Source organism: Struthio camelus, chromosome 3 (assembly GCF_040807025.1).
Source record: "Struthio camelus isolate bStrCam1 chromosome 3, bStrCam1.hap1, whole genome shotgun sequence".
NCBI lineage: Eukaryota > Metazoa > Chordata > Aves > Struthioniformes > Struthionidae > Struthio > Struthio camelus.
In genome coordinates this window covers 106,343,465-106,363,092 of record NC_090944.1, presented here as the reverse complement: position 1 = coordinate 106,363,092, position 19,628 = coordinate 106,343,465, and the positions used below count along the sequence as shown (strand labels likewise).

The window sequence follows — 19,628 nt, the reverse complement described above, 5'->3', positions numbered from 1 at the left end:
TGGATTTCTCCTTGTCATATAAAAACAAGACTTTTTTTCTAGGACTTTCATGAAATAAAACTTTTCACTTCTAGGTAGCCAGTTAGTACTTACTTGTAAGCCAGAAGGCATCTCCTCCAAGTATTTGGTGAGGAGTAGTTCACATCTCAAAAAACACAAGAGCCTTGATAAATGCCTTTAGGTGTGAATCTGTATTTATTTTTAATTGTCTTTCGTTAGCTGAAGTAATGCCCTCTACAAAGAACAATGGCTGGGCAAATAATATGCAAAGTTATTTTTGAGCAGTGGTTTTAAAGAAAAATGCTAGTATTTTGGGGAACAGCTTGTGTATTAATTTCCACACATTTATGGAAATGGAAAAAATTATCACTGAAATTTGTACAGAAAGTAGGATGCTTTCCAAATTTCTGTGCACGACACATTTGTGCAAAAGTTTGAATGATCTTCTTGAAAACAGCTTACCATAGCCTCTGTGCCTAAACTGACTCTGGCTTAGAAACAAACCTTCAATTATCCAGAAAAAATAGCACACAACTTAGATGGCCAACTACAGAGCATGGCAAGTGAGCTGCAAATAATGACCAGCCTAGTTACAATATCTGATTCAGAAATAAAGTAGATATGGATGCATCTAAGTAAAGCAGTCAATGTAGTTACCTCAATGATTCTGGACCAAAGTTTTCTGCTGATGTACATCAGAATAATGTCAAACATGTCAGCAAAGGCATTCCAGGTGCCCCAGCTGCAGGGTTGGCCATGAGGAACACAGCAATTTAAAACTAATGACGAGTAAGTTAACAGAAATCACTGGGAACTCCAGCTCTGGAAATAAGGAATAGCACTGCACTTACTTGACTTTCGCTGCTTCTGGAAGATGCTGCAACTCAGACTGAATATCTAGGATATCTGGGTAATTCTTCTCAAAGATCATAATTAAGTAGTGTAACAGGGTAATGTTCCTAAAACAAAGAAGGAAGAAATGAGAGAAGGAAGATGGTGCTCAGAAGGAAAAGGAAGGTGGGAGAGAGAAAAAATGTTCGGGTAGGAAATGTGCCTGACTCAACAAAACAAACAATAGATCAGAAGTCAGCAGCTCTGTCACTGAAAGAAAAGTATTTCAGACTAAAATGAATTAGCCCTTTATGACCCATCCTTCCTATAACCTCAAGAGATATTTTACACTGCCTTGCTTTATTCGGGAAGCATCAGCAAGTTTTCTTCTGTTTGCATAGACGGTGTAACAGAAAACAGAACTGTGTATCACCTTATACTAATTTGTTTCACAGAATCACAGAATGGCTTAGGTTGGAAGGGACCTCTGGAGATCATCTAGTCCAACCTCCCTGCTCAAGCACGGTCCTCTAGAGCACGTTGTCCAGGACCACGTCCAGACGGGTTTTGAATATCTCCAGCGAAGGAGACTCCACTACCTCTCTGGGCAACCTGCTCCAGTGATCTGTCACCCTCCCAGGAAAGAAGTTTTTCCTCAAGTTCAGATGGAACGTCCTGTGGTTCAGGAAGTGCCCGTTGCCTCTTGCCCTGTCACTGGGCACCACGGAGAAGAGACTGGCCTCATCCTCTCGACACCGCCCCTTCACATACTTGTACACATTGATCAGATCCCCCCCTCAGTCTTCTCTTCTCCAGGCTCAACAGGCCCAGCTCCCTCAGCCTGTCTTCATAGCAGCCACGCTCCAGTCCCCTCAGCATCTTTGGAGCCCTCCGCTGGACTCTCTCCACTAGTGCCAAGTCTCTCTTGCACTGGGCAGCCCAGAACTGGACACAGTACTCCAGTGAGGCCTCACCAGGGCGGAGGAGAGGGGCAGGATCACCTCCCTCGACCTGCTGGCAACACTCTGCCTAATGCAGCCCAGCATACCACTGGCCTTCTTGGCCACAAGGCCACATTGCTGCCTCACGCTTAACTCGTCGTCCACCAGCACTCCCAGGTCCTTCTCAGCAGAGCTGCTTTCCAGCAGGTCCACCCCCAGCCTGTACTGCTGCATGGCGTTATTCCTCCCCACGTGCAGGACCCTGCACTTGCCTTTGTGGAATTTCATGAAGTTCCTCTCCGCCCACCTCTCCAGCCTGCCCAGTTCCCGCTGAATGGCAGCACAGCCTTCTGGTGTGTCAGCCACTCCCCCCAGTTTAGTACCATCCGCAAACTTGCTGAGGGTGCACTCTGTCCCTTCCTCCAGGTCATCGATGAATACATTGAACAAGCCTGGAGCCAGGACTGACCCCTGGGGGACACCGCTAGCTACAGGCCTCCAACTAGACTCTGTGCCTCTGACCACAACCCTCTGAGCTCTGCCATCCAGCCCGTTCTCAATCCACCTCACTCTCCACTCATCCAGCCCACACTTCCTGAGCTTGCCTAGGAGGATGTGATGGGAGACAGTGTCCAAAGCCTTGCTGAAGTCCAGGCAGACAACATCCACTGCTCTGCCCTCATCTACCCAGCCAGTCCTTCCATCAGAGAAGGCTATCAGGTTGGTTAGGCATGATTTCTCCTTTGTGAATCCGTGCTGACTACTCCTGATCACTTTCTTGTCCTCCACATGCTTCGTCAGGACCTCCAGGATGAGCTGCTCCATCACCTTTCCAGGGATGGAGGTGAGGCTGACAGGCCTGTAGTTCCCTGGCTCCTCCTTCTTGCCCTTTTGGAAGACTGGCGTGACATTGGCTTTCTTCCAGTCCTCAGGCACCTCTCCTGAGCTCCAGAACCTTTCCAAGATGATGGAGAGCGGCCTAGCAATAACATCCGCCAGCTCCCTCAGCACTCGTGCATGCATCCCATCGAGGCCCATGGATTTGTGGATGTCAAGTTCGGACAAATGATCTCTAACCCGATCCTCCTCGACCAAGGGAGAGTCTTCCTTTCTCCAGACTTCCTCTCTTGTCCCCAGGGTCTGGAATTCCTGAGGACTGGCCTTAGCAGTGAAGACTGAAGCAAAGAAGGCATTCAGTAACTCTGCCTTCTCTGTATCCTTCGCCACCAGGGCACCCGCCCCATTCAGCAGCGGGCCCGCGTTCTTCCCTAGTCTTCCTTTTGCTACTGATGTATTTGAAGAAGCCCTTCTTGTTGTCCTTGACATCCCTTGCCAGATTTAATTCCAAACGGGCCTTAGCCTTCCTTGTCGCATCCCTGCATACGCTGACGACGTCCCTGTATTCCTCCCAAGTGGCCTGTCCCCTTTCCCACATTCTGTAGACTTCCTTCTTCTGTTGGAGTTTGGCCAGCAGTTCCTTGCTCATCCATGCAGGTCTCCTGCCCGCTTTGCTGGACTTCTTACTCACAGGGATGCACTGCTCTTGAGCCTGGAGGAGGTGATACTTGAGTATTAACCAGCTCTCCGGGACCCTCCCTCCTTCTAGGGCCCTACCCCATGAGATTCCCCTAAGTAGGTCCCTCAAGAGGCCAAAGTTCGCTCTCCTGAAGTCCAGGGTTGCGATCCTACTTATTGCCCTGCTCCCTCCTTGCAGGATCCTGAACTCCACCATCTCATGGTCACTGCAGCCAAGGCCGCCCCCAACCTTCACCTCTCCAACTAGACCTTCTTTGTTTGTTAGAACAAGGTCTAGCATTGCACACCTCTCTTCATTGGCTTCTCCACCACCTGGGTCAAGAAGTTATCCTCAGTGCTCTGCAGGAACCTCTCTGACTGTTTGTGCCTAGCTGTGCTGTCTTCCCAGCAGATGTCAGGGTGGTTGAAGTCTCCCATGAGAACCAGGGCCTGTGATCGTGAGGCTACTTCCAGCTGTCGGTAGAAGGCCTCACTGACTACTACTTCCTGATCAGGTGGCCTGTAGTAAACCCCCACAGCTGTGTCACCCATGTCACCCTTACCCATAGGCTCTCAACTTGCTCTTCATCCACCCCGAGGCAGAGCTCCACACATTCCAGTTGCTCCCTCACATAAAGGGCAACTCCACCACCTTGCCTTCTTGGCCTGTCTTTCCTAAAAAGCACGTAGCCATCCATGACAGCATTCTAGTCATATGAGCTATCCCACCATGTCTCTGTAACTGCAATGAGATCATGGCCCTGCGACTGTACACAAGATCTCTAACTCTTCCTGTTTATTCCCCATGCTGCGCGCACTGGTATACAGGCATTTCCAAACACTTTAGAGAATAAACAATTAATAGTAGTAAAGTGTCATTAACTCTTAAGGGAGAAGTGAGGTGTTTTCAGAGGTGATGTGGAATAAAATGAAGAGTTAATGAAAAAGAGGAAAAGGTTTTTGAAGACTGAAGAAACTGCAAAGAAAGATTCCTACATTACGAGCGACACAGCTATACTTAAAGACTCAAGCCCACTACTGCAAAAGCTATAGCAGCTCAAGTAGGAGCGGAAAGAAATGAGATCCAAGAGGAATGCAGGATCAGGCTTAAGCAGATTTTTAAAAGTAAAGGGTGAGTTTTGCATGTGCAGAAAACAGCCAGTCATGTAGATGTTATGTCGTTAACTGACATGCAAGATAGCAAGGCAAAAAACCGTTCAACAGTGGCTACACAAGGATTAGCTTCAAAATATGGAAAGGACATCACGGTAGCTCTGTTAGTTCAAACTCTGTTAGGCAGAGATGAGTTTCCATTATTCATTCTGTTACAGTCTGAAGTCATTTCACCACAAGTGTGGTCTCAGCAGGTCTCACAAGGCAAGGAAGGCGTGAGTTAGTAAGAAACAGCATAGGACATCTCCAAGGAAAATTTTGTAGTGCTGCTGAAGCCCAAAGGTGGCATTCTCTCCCCAGTCACAACTAGATCAATTTTCAGAACCAGCACAGGGATGCAGGGCAAAACATGCAGTGTAACACTATGAATGCCTACAGCCCATGCCCATAAATAGAAAGCACCACATCCGAACAGCAACTATTTTCCTTGACTGCCCTAGAAACAACCAAGCCCAGCCTCTTTGAGCTAAGCCCTGGCCCTTGTGGTCCAGCATCTGTGTATGTAAAGCTAGCTTACAACACTCCTGCCTGATAAATATATGCCATGTTTTTACAGGAGATGTAAAACTGTGGTGTGTTTTCTGTACTCTGCTTTTTGCAAAACCACAGCCATAAAACATTGGTATAAAGGGCAAATTCCATAGAAATCCTCCTTTCCCCCTACCTTATTTCAGTTATTTGTGAAATACTACATTATGTCATCTTTGTGTAGTGTTGCAGAAACAATCCAACAACAGATGTGTATTACCCAAAGAAATGGCAGAATTTGTGTGCTGTGCTAATAGCTGGTCCTAACAGCTCCAGGATCTTTTAGAGTGAAAAACACTACTCAAAGGACAAGTGGAATAGTATTTTAAACAGTCTACAGAGTTAGAAAAAAAAAATCCCGCTTTCAACAACATCACAAGAGATGCAGCGCAGTAACTTACTTATCTAGGGCCTTCCAACCTACCTGTCTATGCTGGATTTGGTGTCTGCAATTTTGTTCAGGCTGGAGACTTTGAAACCATATGCACTTCCCCTTTGGCCCTTATTCATATAATTGCCGAAGGCTAGAACCACCTCCAGGAGTTGCTTCAAACGTTTGCTGCGGATAAGTTCTTTGGATGCCAGAAGAATGGCTTGAAAAGATTAAAAATGGAGAAGTTATTGCGCAGTAGTCTTTCTCAATGTACTTGGGCCTATGATTTGAAGCACCCTATAATGCTGCTGCTGCTGACCTGCACATGCTCCAGTTCAGACTGTCTGAGCACTGTTCTCCCACCATCCACAAGCCCAGAACCAGATGGAAGGAAGGAAGGCAGGCACTCCACATCTAACATGTAGGATGCCCTCCTGAACCCAGGAGCTGGGCTATTCTCCTAGATCTCTCACTCTAAAAATATAGCCAGTGGGAAGAGAAGGAAGGCTTAAGCTCATCTGAAAATGCAGAGTAGAATACACTTCCTTTCTGTGATACCCAAGGATGCTGCACAGAAATCATGCATCTTGCCTTGTAAGTGACACAGTTACAGAATACTGCTGTCCTGAGGCATCTATCATATCTGCCCCAAGGGGAAGGAAGGTGCAAGGACCGAGGGTGAGAAGGGAAGTCTGATCTGCACAGAAAGGCCATAAAAGTATTTGGCAGCGCTATCTGGTAGCACACTGTCACGTCTGTCAGGTCACATTTACAGTGTAACAACCATGACATTCACTTTATTAAGCCAACAGCTGTAACAAGAGTGTCAGAGAGAATTTGTTTCCCAGCATGTGACACGTCTTGGACTCACTGGCTCTGCAAACAGAGCATGCTGTAACAGCACTTTCTTTGAAGACAAGTCTCTTTTGAGCTGCCTTGTCCCTTCATCCAACTCCTAGCAGAGGCTTCAACCATACCTTCTACTTTCGGCTTTGCTTCTGCCAGCCTCTCTGGAAACTTCTTCTTAAAGAACAACGCTTGCAGCCGCTGCTGATAGTGGTCAATCCTACACACAGGGGAAAGAAAAGCCAACACTGAACTTGAGCCATCTTTCGAAGCACAGGGCCAGCGCATTGCCTACACAATCTAACTGTTCGATGCTGAGTCCCGCAAGAACAATTCATGGCATTATAGACATAATTCCATCATCTAATGCTTCTTAATCAACATTATAATGCAAATAGAGACCTCAAATACTTTTTGAACACAACTGAAGAGCGGCTGGAAGAATTCCTGTTACTTTCAAAATATGAGAGTCATGGGAGATGCCAGCCGAGCAAAATGCATCTCAGTTTGTAGAACAAGCTCTTAACTCACGATCAATCAGCGGCTGTAACAACGATGGAACAAGGAAAAAGAGTAGACAATGAAGAGATGGAACAGCTGGATAGAAAAAGGGATCTACAAGAAATCCCAAACCCCACTGTTCTATACCTGATAGTTGGATCTGAATTCCTTTTCGTGTGAACAAGGTTAGACAGAGGAGACAGATTGTCAACATGGGACTGTCCTTAAATGACAGCAGGCAGAGAGCTTATTACCAAGAAAACGTTTGTGTAAAGAACTGAAATATTTGTAATATTGTGGGCTTCTGGCAAATGGAGGATATAATACTGGCCCACAATCCCTTGCATGTTCCCCCTTAGAGCCAGATGATCCATTTTCAATAAAAATTGCAGCCGCTTCCAAGAAGCCCCCAGTGCATTTTCCCATAATGTATCAAACAGACCTGCTCATTTCAAAGAGGAAACGATCCGCCCGGGCCATGCGCTCAATTTCATGTTTATGCTCCTCCAGCAGGTCAGTATCACTCTTTTCAGGAACAAACTTCAGCAGCTAGAATGGCAGATACAAACCAGTTACCAACATAACAGACTGAGGGAAAGGAAGAGAGGGAAAGAGAGGGACAAACAAGTCCCAAAGTGTGGTGGAGAGAGAGAAAGGGCCCTCAAAGTTCTCTCCTACCATGGAGAAGCATTACTTTGATTCAGCCACATGACTGTAACTTCAAAGAAACGCAGCTGTGGCTACAAAAGTGACCTCGTTTAAACCTTTCCTTGCTGTTCTGTCTTTATTCTCCCTCAATGATCTCATTAGATACATTTTTAATTCCGATGCGGAATTTCCCATTTCTAAATTCTAAAAGCTAAATGCTACTCCAACTTACCCCAAGGGGAAGTACAGAAAGAACTCTGATTCCCATAGCATTACTTGGAGTTTAGACTGGTGTAAATAAGGGCAGGATGTGTCCCAATCAGCGTAGAGTACCCGTCGTGCCTATCCTAGAGTATACACAAAGCCTCATCTATCTCTTTCTTGGGTCTGCCCTACACTGCAGAAACAATAAACAATAACCAAGTCACTGGATGTGTGTCTGACACTGGCTGCTATTCATGTGCTGACCTTAAAAGCTCATACTTTGACAGATTTTTGACATATCTGGTGGTAGTTGTCCTTCAGTCTGGTTATAAATATTGCCACGCATACAGCCTCAGCCCACATCCAGAGGAATAAAACTGCCTGCAAGGCATACCAGGCACTTTGTCTGATTTTCACCACTACTTTAGTATTTTACACTACCCCCCAAAAATGTGATATTCAGAGGTGTGGAACATCAGAAGCTTGCAGTGACTTCCAGAGCAGTTATGAGCATTCAGCTAACATAACAAATGGGCCATACATTTCCAAAATGGAAATGCTTTTTGTACATGATTAATACTGTGACTGCACGCAAAAAAAGAAACATGTATGTCAGGGAGTTTAGAATTTTAACACTTTGCCCACTTCTAAGGAATTTAGCATATGCATCTTTGGTTAAAGCATCACCTTTTACCCTCTATAAATGGAGGAAATTGGGCAACGGTGGTTTAATTGCTTTTTCCCCCACAAGCTGCACAGTGAACTAACTGCAACAAACGATTCTCCAACTCCCATTCTAACCAATCTACTTAGAATGGCAGTCCTAATCTAGTTTCTGCTCTAACCATAACTACTGACCTACATTGCCTAGTTCATGACATTTCCCAATGGAAAACCTTGGGTGGGGGTGGGGGGGGGAGAGGCAGGGGAAACAAGGGAGATTTAAAAAAAGATCAGCAGCATAAAGAAGAGATAGGGAAGTTATGGGAAAGTCACAAAAAGAAAGGACATGAAAGAAAAAACAGTACCAATTATAATCATGCATAGTTTGCATCAGGAAAAGTACACTCTTGTGAAGTCCAAAAGCCCAAGGGATCAAGTTCATCCTGATACAAACAGAGTTATATGAGGGAGGTGTTTGACACGTTGGGAAAAATACTTTTCTCATGTTCCACTGTGCAGCCCCATTGACATGACATGGCCATGTTCAGATCTGCAGACATACTAGCACAGTGAGTACAGCTATCCACCGGCTTTTGGTGGGGAAAAAAAAAGGCAGTAAAGGACTCTAGTATTTATAAGGTATAGCCGACTGTAATCTTTCTTACCTGCTCAAGCATATCTTTGGCCAGGTCTTCTTGCTCATCCATCTTCAAGATTGCTTGTCTGATTTCTTCATTAGACAGCTTCAGCCTTTCAACAGTATCAACATTGGTCCATCAGTGCAAAGCTTAAGTGATTCTGACAATTCAGACAATAGAAGGCCTGAAAAGCTGCACTAAAAAAATCACAAAAGAGCCACAGGAAGCTCCACTATGACACTGCTAATCTAGAGTACTCAGTAAGATGATCTAATCAGTTCCAAGGCAGAGATTTTCTAGGTCATAATTTTTTTTCTTCAACTAATCAAACACACATCTAAAGTTAGATGGTGATTAGCAATGACCAGTTCCTGAGAGATTAAAAGTGATAGACAGATCAACTTCCCTACCTTCCTTATAAAGTTCTTTTACTACGGCTAAAACCCCTCAGATCTATACAGCTTTTAAGTGACTGTCGTTACACCTCTGCTTGTGACTATTACCGGATCTCCAAGGATAACAAGTAATGGCACTGATCCTTCCATTCTGGATCTGAGAAAAAAAGGTTTTTCTGAGAAGACTGTTTGTACTTGTTAAGTTCATTCTGCCAGTATTCACAGCTGAAAAAGGAGCTGACAGCATGGACATATCCAAGTAGCAAATGGCTTTCTTCATACTACCTCTTAGCCCTGCCAACCATGGAAAACAAGTGCTTATTAATATTATCAGAGGTATTAAAATTATACTGTCCTTCCCACCTACTCTTGCCTCTCTCTGTGCCCCCTTCCATGGCAACATGCAATGAGCGGGGGTCAGAAGCAATCAAATTTCTTATCACTGGGAGGCTGTTTGATAGATTAGCTGAAATGTACTTGCTGGTTCTCAGTGCAGGTATCTGAATAAATACGCAAGAGAAACTCCACCCTCACCATCCCCAACCTGTGACACCCTCATCAATCATTCTAGCAGAGGAGGGGAGGACTGAATGAACCATAAGGAAAGGGCTATCCACAAGAAAATCTTAATTTGGGAACTGAAGCAGGGAAGTGTGAAAAGAAATATTTGCAGAGTGAAGTCTTCAGTCTCCATGGACTTTCTACAATCAATATATTAATTAACAGCATAAAGGGAAAATGCGAGACAGGCTGATGCATGAGCCAGAAAGTTTTTGTCTTCAGTGCTAAGAAATTCCATGTTGAAATTTCACATTGCTATTGCCATTTGGATAGAATCACATTTTTGGAACTACGTAAAAGCAAAAGTAAGAGCTTTATTTTTACAGACAGGAAATATTACTAAATCTGAGAAACTTAAAACATTCTAATATTGCCCAATATAACCAACAGCTGGAAACGAAAATATGAATCAGCAGACATTCAAAAGCTTTTAAATATGACACCTTTTAACTAATTGCAGTTACTCTGTTGCTAGCTAATCATTGTGTCTGCTTTTGACAAGGAGAGCTAACTGATACCAGCTAAGATAAGGCTACTGAATTTCCAGAAAAGCTACATAATTGAGCCGTGTTTGTACAAGACGAAAAGACTAGAAGTTTTGCAATGAAAGGCAGCAAACTTTTTACTTCAGGTCATCAGTTTGACTCAAACGCAATAAAACAAAATTCAGTTCATGGGCAGAGAGCTCTACAGCCTCAATCAGAAAAACTAAGTTTCTTCTGCCTTTAATAAGCATGAATCGTAAAGTCCATGGTTGTGTGACCTTGAACTGATCAAACCCTGTTACCACATGATGACTGAAGAGCATTTTGGTGGGTTTGGGCCTGGCTTCTAGCAGACACACATAGAGGTGCCCAGACAATTTGGTGCCTGCAGTTTTGCAACTGTAAGGGCTTTTTTTTTTCCTTCAAACTGCACCTTTACATTTTCCAAAATCCAGCCTCTGCAGAAGGGACATGTCTTATGACACAAGTGCTATAGTCTGTCAGAGGAGACACAATGAGCTAACCCATGAACACCAGGGTGTTTTTCCTGTTGTTGCTACTTTCATTGAAGATAAAAATATTAGGGCGAGTTTCATGTTTTTCCCATACATACAACTCCAGCAACTGTTACACTGACGACCCCTTCAGATGGCACAGGTTACTCTGTGCGTGTTAGGGGATGCAGGGGCAGGGGTTAGTGAACAGGACCAAAAAGATGTGTTTGAGGTATGTCAACAGGGCAGAAAGGGTAGCTCACATTATTGTTGATCTTGCTATTCTGTCCAGGAGCCTGAGCACTTCAGACTGCCAAGGTTCTCTTTGTGGTGCAATTCATCAGCACTAAACACATCTTCTGTTCAAAAATAATTGAGAGCCCAGAGGACAGACAGTTACACAAACACTTTGATTTCTTGGATGAGTCTGTGCCCTGCCATCAGCAAAAAAACATCTGGCTGGAATGGTTTAGCCCACAGAAGAGCACAAAGCTTGCCAGCCCCCTAGAGAGAAGCAGTTTAACTTAAGTCACTTACATGCCTGTAATGGGGTCATGGTGCCTGCAGGTGTGCATCCTAGATTATTACCAGTCCAATTATGAGTACAGAAGGATTTACAGCAAATCAAGCTTACTCCTCTAACGTGGGTTTGTTCCTCTATTGGGGTAGGATGTGTTTCCACAGGTTTTAAGCATCAACAGCACAACACAGGAATCTTCCTAGTTAAAAACTGGCTGAAATAATGGCCAAAGAGTTGTTAAGCAAGTGATTCTTATTGTGTTTTCAAAACTCATGCCCAGCCATGCAGTAGATCTTAAAGATGGCTCATGGTAATGTGAAACAGATGTGCTATTTTTAAACAGAAACAGGTGAACTGATTAAAGAAGAAACTAAAGCAGATGCGTAAAATCTTTCCATTTAGAACTGAATAGAGGCATCTCCCACAGCCTAAAGCTGGTATGAGACAGACAGCAAATTAAAGTGGAATTATGGACCCCAAACTAACACTGCAGAAATTTCATGTCAGCATCTACTGGAAAGTCTGCACTGATTTTCTTACAAGTTTTGCAGATCTAGGCACTCTTTCTCCTGCTACCAGAGATAACCCAATCCAGGACAGCATACAATTCAAGTTGTACTCTCTGCTTCACGCTTCCCCAAATTACAGATACTGGCATCAGAACTCAGGAAGTAAAAGTGACCAGAAGAAAACATAGTGCCCTTTCCTCAGCTGCAGCACATTCATTCATAGCACAGATATTGACAGTGGGTATTTTTTGCAGCAGCCTGACACTGGTCATACGGGGGAAAAAGGATCTTTACCGAAAAAACTCCCTCCTTCTTCCCTTACCCATACATCTGCTGGTAGTCCACGGAAGCCCAACTGCTTGAGTCATCTTCAAGCGATGTTGAAGTTCAACAACTACCAAATAACTTCTGATAGGGTACTGCCTCCCTCTATTCCCTCCAGCTTCATAAATAATCTCTATTGACTCTGCAGAGTAATTCATCACTAATCTCCCCAGGACACCTCGGCTGATTTAACACCAGCTTCACTTGCAGACATCAAGTGGTTTATTGTTTCATCCTCTTGGAGGAAGCCAGCAGCCTGACTCTGAAAATGCCTGGGAGACATGTTGCAGTTTTGTATCAACTTCCTTTATAGACATCCAGTGCTCACTCATTTTTCCTCCTTAAAGATTGCCATTGATTTAAGTCAAAGCAACCTCCCCCCTTCATCCCTCTCTCCCATGGATCAACACAGAAAACTCATCACTCATTAACCATCTCCTTTTGTAATGGAAAGAGTGAGTCACTTCGTGGACTAGTTCCCTGCATCTTGCTTTGCTTTTGAGAAAGAAGTGTGGTTGTGTGCTACCAGATAACCCTGAGTTCAGTCATAGCTACATTAATCTGTCTTACCAAAGGGATTGCATTCCCTTTCTTCCTTTTACCTTGGAAAAGGAACTGATTATCATCTATTAAGACCACTTTCCTATTCATAGTGAACTGAGCCGCTTCCAAAAGATGCCAGAGGTAGTAGCTGTGACAGTGAGAGATACTGACTGTTTGGAGAAAGAGCAGCAGGAAAATAGCCTTCTCCCTTCCCTCACACATGTGCGTGCCCACTCACACACACACACAAACGCACATACGCACACTTACTTCTCATCCACACACTAAGGCCAGCTTCCGTGGCTCATTCAAGTCTCAGCTTTTATTGACTGCAGATTTCTCTATCTTCACAGGCCCCTAGCCAATTCACTCCCAAACTCAGTGACTGGACATAAACCTTGTCTAATTCCCGAGTTCCCGTAAGGTTCTGCACAACAACTGCCAAGCTGCAGGCAGACATTAAATAACTACATTTTAGGAATACTCACTCTTGCTACCCCAAAAAAGGCAGGGAAGGGAGATCTCTCTCAACCCTCAGAAGAAGCGTTCAGGAAGGTCAAGCTACTTTAATTGCAAGTTCAGTCGCAAGACTCAGCTGCTTATCTTGCCAGCAGAGAAGAGAGACAGTGCCCTAACCTTTTGATGAAAAGAGCTGGGACATTTTACCAGGCATGTCTTGCCCCATTATATCAACATGCTGGGCAAAAACCCACCAGTGTCTTTTCAGCACTTCATTATGAAAGTATTCTGCTAAATGCATAAAGAGACAGGCTTTTCCTTTCTTTTAGCCCTTCAGAGAAAGCTTACAAGTGACCAAGCTACTTTGCATCCAAACGCTCACACTTTCCCATCAAGAAGGACCTGAGAATGGCCAGTTTCTCAGGCCAAGCAAAGCAAAGCAGGACCACATCTGGCAACCCCCAAATTACAGTGCCAAGCTGATGAGACAATGGTTCGTCCTTTATTGCAATACAGAACTCAGCCCCATCTACAAGTTGCTAGTTGTGATCTAACACAGGATGGCACTGGCTAATATGTTCAATTTAAACTTGGGTTTCATCGTACTCTGAAGAGCAGTTAAAGACATTTATTGTGAGCCTTAACTTGGAGGGGAAAAAAAAAAAAAGAAAATCCCTCCAGGAAACCAGAAGGCAATGCTTATTGCCTGGTGTCTTTCAAGTTAGCACACTGAAGAACTGAACTGCTAACCCCAATGAATTGTTTCTCTATCAAGATATGATCTGTATCCCTAATTAGCATACTGCTTGGAATCTACCTTCAAATAAAGGTGAACACTGTATCACCATGCGGCAGAAAGACACACAGTGGGTTGGGGGCAAGCAGAAGCAGCACACAAAGATCTGTAGACTGAAACAGTTTAGCAGTACTGAGGAGGCAGAGCTATGTGAGAAAATGCCCTTTAGCATCTTAGTTGAAAATGCTGCATTACTCTCTTCTCTCTTATTGAAATATGCTTGAAGTCACCAACGCTGATAAAGATGCCTGCTAAGCCTGATTCTCAGTATCTAACCACTGTCGTATTCCCATTTAAAACTCTGTGTGTGTAGTCAAATCCTGCCTTCTGCTAGTATTGTACTTATGACATTTTGCCAGCACTCACTTTCCAGATTCTTGAGAGGGTTACTGCTGACCAGCCGGGCCACAGCAGTAACAAACACATCTCAGAACAACTCTGACCGATTTTGCCAGGATCTTAGCAAAATAACTTACTCAAGAAAGTGCCACAAGTATACGTTAAGCTTTCTTCTTCTTCTTCATAGAATTAGACCTTGCCAGAGCAATTCACAGAGCAAAACAGTACGAGGTACATGTCTTGGGCATGAGACTGTGTAAAGATAGGGTAGAGTGAAAATATCAGAGCAGCAAAAATACTACCCATTACTTAAGTAATGGGCCAAGAGAGAAGCCATACTGGGAAGAGAGATCAGAGAAATTTCCAGCTGAGAGGTAAAAGCAGTGAAGCACAGGGATCTGCAAAGGCTCTTCCAGACCACATAAGTCTGACAGTAAATCTCCGGCCTGCTGGAAACTGAAGACATCAGGAAAGTCATGAGGGATAGCAATTTTCCAATGTGACAAAAATAAGTGCATGTTGGAAACACCATTAAGAAAGCCAAATTTGAAACTGGTGGAAGCCTGGACTCACCACAGAGAGATGGTTCCACGTCCTAGTTGAATTATGGCCTGCTGGAAATGCAGTGAAATAAACTGATCTCAAGCCCATTTGAGCCTTTTACAATTGGGCTATGGGACAGAGCTGGGTTCTGGATCAATCAGACTTCATAAAACAAGGACAATTACATCCTCCCGCTGCAGAAAAACTAAAAGATGTGGCTATCAAGTAGCTGAAAGAGAGCTTTTCATGAAAATAGAGATGAGACTAGGGAGGAAGGCTTACAAATCTGTTAACTGTCAGCAAAAATCAGCTAACAATTCAATTTTCATCTCTTTTCAGTCCACCATGCTCCAATCTCTCTGTGAAAGAAAGCAAAAGACATCTATTTCTCACTCTAGCTAGGTTTTGGCTTGTTGGACCATATGAAATATGAGCTCTGCCTGACCCCTTCTAACACAGTGTTAGTAAAACAAAAACATTCGAGTAGTGGAGGGAAAGAAAACCCAACCCATACAGCTATTTTACTTTAAAGGACACGATAGTTTAGTGTAAACAAAGGGGGAATAAACTACAGGGATATAAGCACAGTAAGAGTCAATTGGAAACAGCTGTTGGTAAATGCCGTGGCAACCTGAAAGATGGGGCTGCAGCTCAGGATTGCACAAATTCTCTTTGTTTGTCACCATTTTTAAATCCCTTCTCCCTGCATGTGTGTGCACACCCTCATGCCCACACGTGTCAAGGTGCGCTTAGGAGTAACAGGGACATGGCAGCAGCCAGGGATCAGTTGGCTGGGAGCGTCTCTCCCTCAGAAAAGGAAAACAAATGCCGAGAAGGAAGAAGCAGGGTTAAGAAAGAAACTGCAAAGGGGTCATAAAATCCTTTCAATTATCATCTGCAGCCAATCCCCCCCCCCCCCAACTGCTAGCTTTAATGATAGATCTATAAAAACACAATAAGCAGAAAAAGGCATGAATTTAGAGGTGCCATTTTAGTTCCCAAAGATTTTTGCTCTTCTAGTTGCCTGTAAAGGCAGGTTTGGGGAGGAGTGGCAATCCTAGGTGAAGCTGTAAGATGTTTCTGATATCCTGGGCTTTACCACTGTTCATTCCAAACGTTAAATGATCTAAGCCAGTGATAGCCCTGGTGACAGACACTTCCCATAGCATAGCACAGCAAAGTTAACAAGGCACAATGCAAACTTGTGGGCTCTTTGGGACAGTGAGCTCAGTCTCCAAGATCATTCATCATTCATGCTAGGCCTGCGAACAATAAGATCAGAATATTTCTCATTGGAGAAGCTGACAGTCATGAAACAGTTTTTCGCCTCTGGTTTGAGTCCAGAGTAGCAAGTTGAGGTGGGCTGGCTTGGTGGTACACCTGGAGTGAGCATACCCTGAGAGCAAGATTTACGCTTCAAGGCCACTTTGCTAAAGACAGCAGAAGGGAAGACAAACCACAGAGACTGTCCTCTCTCTCTCTCACTGTTCAGAGAGGATTCCTCTCAGGTAAGAGTAAGCTAGACTTACAGGGCAGAAGAGGTGAACAGCGGAAAGACATGTACTGCTGCTATCCACGCTACTCTTGTTTTGGGAATAGGAGGTGTTTAAAAATAAACACACAGTATCATACCAAGCCATGGGCTACCTCCCTGGATCCTCCTCAGCCCAGCCACCCAAACACATTACATTGTCAGTGTAGGAAACGTTCTACGTGCTTACATGAGTTAATCTGAACCCCAGATACACTTTAGCAGGTCTGTCAAACAGCATGAAAATCCTGTTGCCCCTATACCTCCCCCCTCCCTGTGCCCCAGCCTGTAGTCAGCTGCCAACACCAGCAAAGTCATGCACGGGCAACTACTGCAGAGATAGAAACGTAAAACTTCCCCTATAGCTGGTCTGGATGGGGTGAGGGGTCCTGCTGACATGCAGGCTAATGCCATATAAGTAGCATAATGAGAGCCTCCACAGTTTTCACTAAGCAATGGAAAGAACTCATTCCAGTCCTGGTGGTCTGGCTGCAGCTTTGCTTTTAACCATTAGTTTGCTAGGGCAGACAAGCAACCACATCCACATGAACCTGCATTTTCTGCTGATCAGTGAAACAGTTTTCTTGCTCCATACTGCCACTGCTTTCCCAGAATCTCTCTCCAGCCCTTCCGTTGTCCTTCCTCTGTCAGGAAATGCAACCTTCTCTGGCAGATCAAGGCCTGGGCAGACCTGCTGTACAGTGACAAATACTCAGCCCAGCCCTCATGTTGGTAGAAGGGCATGAAAAGCATACAGAGGGCCCTGATGTCACAGCGTTTGAAGACATAAGGGTGATTGCAGGAGCATGCAAAGGCATCTTCTAGCTTTCAAAACCTAACGCATAAATACAAGACATAATTCCTGATTATCTCTTACATTTACCATCTTTCTCATTAACAGCCAAAAATGTCAAAGGTGAACTCCACTCTGTGGAGTGCAGTTCTGCTGTATTCCAAGGAGATGCTCAGAGGAACATTTAGCAAAACAGACAGAACACAGCCAAATGACATACAGAGAGCATGGGGGAACACAACACTTAGAGGGAAGTGGCAGCACTGCCAACTAGCTGCTTTCAACTGCCTAGGAGTACTGACAGGTTTTTGATCATCAGGGTCTTTAGATACTTCCTGTTTTTTATGTCTATCTGTTCAATGTACAAAATACCTGTGTGTGTGTGTGTACTGACTGAGCTAACGCTTTACAGAGGTAGGAGCTTTTATGACACCGCAAGAGAGGTATCTCTGAATCTCTGCACAGGTATTAGCCAGCAGATCTAGGTGAAAAAATGAACACGTTCATTTGTTTAAGTCTTGCCTCTACATTAACCACAGCATACGCTGTGAGCTAAGGCTTCGCACACTTACTTGGAAAGGAGAATGACACAATTCTGGGCCCTCCGGCCATCAATCACAGAGAGCTCTTTCACCTTTCGTGTGGAGAGGTAAAGGTCTTCTGTTGAACCCATCTCTTTCTGCATATAATTCAAAAGGGGAGGGGAAAACAATCAGTATCATGTTTTTCCTTATCTGCTCACCCAACATCGACATACTGAGTGTAACGGACAAAAAAACCATCCCTACTCGATGGGAAAATCCACCCACATGGCAAGAAAAGGAGACAGGGAAGGCAGAAAACACAGCAGCAGATCCTGTATTACTAAACAAACAGAAGTCATTCATTACCACCTGTAAGATCATCTTGATTTGCAAATACTGGCCCTGATTCTGATCTATTGAACTCACTTCATTAACAGGTATATGGGTCTAAAACTGGCATGACAGGAAAACTGTGGGCACATTAGGGTAGACCCCACTGATGTTACAGGACATCCCTCAGCAGATGCCTCCTGCGGAGGTCACACAACATTCTTGAAAGGTTGCAGCCCAGTCAGGAAAAATCCTTCCATCATCACTTAAGGCTGTCACTGGAGCACGGAGCAGTCCAATCCATGTTATATGAAAGACATAAATGGTAGGGCAAGATGGCCAATTCATTTTACCACATGTAGCTTACTAAATGGGTCAACATCTACATCTGGATTAGCCTCCACTTTAAAGGCAAATTATTACCATTAATCAAGGAGAAGTAACTCTTTTTCAAAGGGGTCTGTAAGTCACCACTGCCAAACTCATCAGCTGGAAAAACTCTGGAAGGAAGAAATTGTCACAGCACATGGAGAGAAACTAACTGTGGATCCAGTCTGACCATCCAGGAATCTGTGTCTCCTTGTCCTGCCTATACACCAGAGTCACAGATCTTGCTGCACTTCCAGAGACTGGCTTTCTGTACTTCGAGTGTCTTTTAACCTTTCCTTAAAGGGAAGCGGAGATGATGACACAAGGTGATAATCTTGCATAACAGATCTCTAATTTCCAGTTCCCTCTTCTTTGTTAGTAACAGGACAGTTTTTTTCCCAGCTAGCTGCTGCTGGAACCACTGCAGAATGCCTTTCCATGATATCCAAGTTGTCATGTCTAGAGATTTTGGCAGAATCAGTAAAATCTAGCTTTGAATGCATCCATTAAATTAACAATGCAACTTCTTTCTTGGAGCCTAAGAGCAAGCATACTGGGTCAGACCAAAAGGTCCATCTACCCCAGTAACCTGGCTGTAAGAGCAGCCAATGAGAACAGCGTAACACTATAGCAAGCACATAGTGGTGCTTCCCAGAATTCACCCTCAGAACCTAAGGTTCTGCAGCTCAGGGCTTATTTATATCAGCTTCTGATTTAAGTTACTAATTGCTAATAAAAGGTTTTTGAAAGGTTTACTACTCTCCTGATTCATCCACTTCAAGAGATTTTGACACCCATATATCTGACAACTAAATGTAAATCACAGGGAGATTCACACTGTTACTTCTCATTTAATGTCTTGGTACATTCAGCTACAATGAGCCTATATTGTCCCTGGATATACAATTTATTGGAGTTATACAGCTGTGCACAAACGTGTGCTGCAGTGATCCGCCACCAACATTAAGAATCTTTTATAAACAAGTACAGTGCACCAGCTGAAGACACACGCACACACACTACGGTAACGCTGGATGTACCCAAAGTGTCTAGCCTAGTAGAAAAAGATTGCAACACTACTGGATATATGAAATAGTGCTTCCAAGGTGGAGGGTCATGACAGGAAAAATGGGGTTTTTGGCAAGTTTATGAGTTCAGAGATAGTAACTGACAAAAATGGAGAGCAGTGCACCCCCAGGACATATTTTATCTGACATGTAGAGATGTCAAAGTTTTTCTGAGTTTCCTTACT

The 19,628-nt window shown here is 44.1% G+C and overlaps 1 protein-coding gene across 13 annotated transcripts in view; it reads right to left on the bottom strand.

Annotated features, from left to right (window-relative positions):
* DAAM2 (dishevelled associated activator of morphogenesis 2) overlaps nucleotides 1–19,628 on the bottom strand; it is a 233,666-nt gene that overhangs the window by 19,580 nt on the left and 194,458 nt on the right. For all 13 annotated transcript variants that reach the window (XM_009685220.2, XM_009685218.2, XM_009685225.2 and 10 more), the window contains 6 exons: nucleotides 17,726–17,832; nucleotides 8,889–8,973; nucleotides 7,151–7,257; nucleotides 6,339–6,427; nucleotides 5,413–5,581; nucleotides 852–959 (listed from right to left, as the gene is read on the bottom strand). In XM_009685220.2, the coding sequence (XP_009683515.1) occupies nucleotides 852–959; nucleotides 5,413–5,581; nucleotides 6,339–6,427; nucleotides 7,151–7,257; nucleotides 8,889–8,973; nucleotides 17,726–17,832 (665 nt within the window). The remainder of the gene's footprint in view (nucleotides 1–851; nucleotides 960–5,412; nucleotides 5,582–6,338; nucleotides 6,428–7,150; nucleotides 7,258–8,888; nucleotides 8,974–17,725; nucleotides 17,833–19,628) is intronic.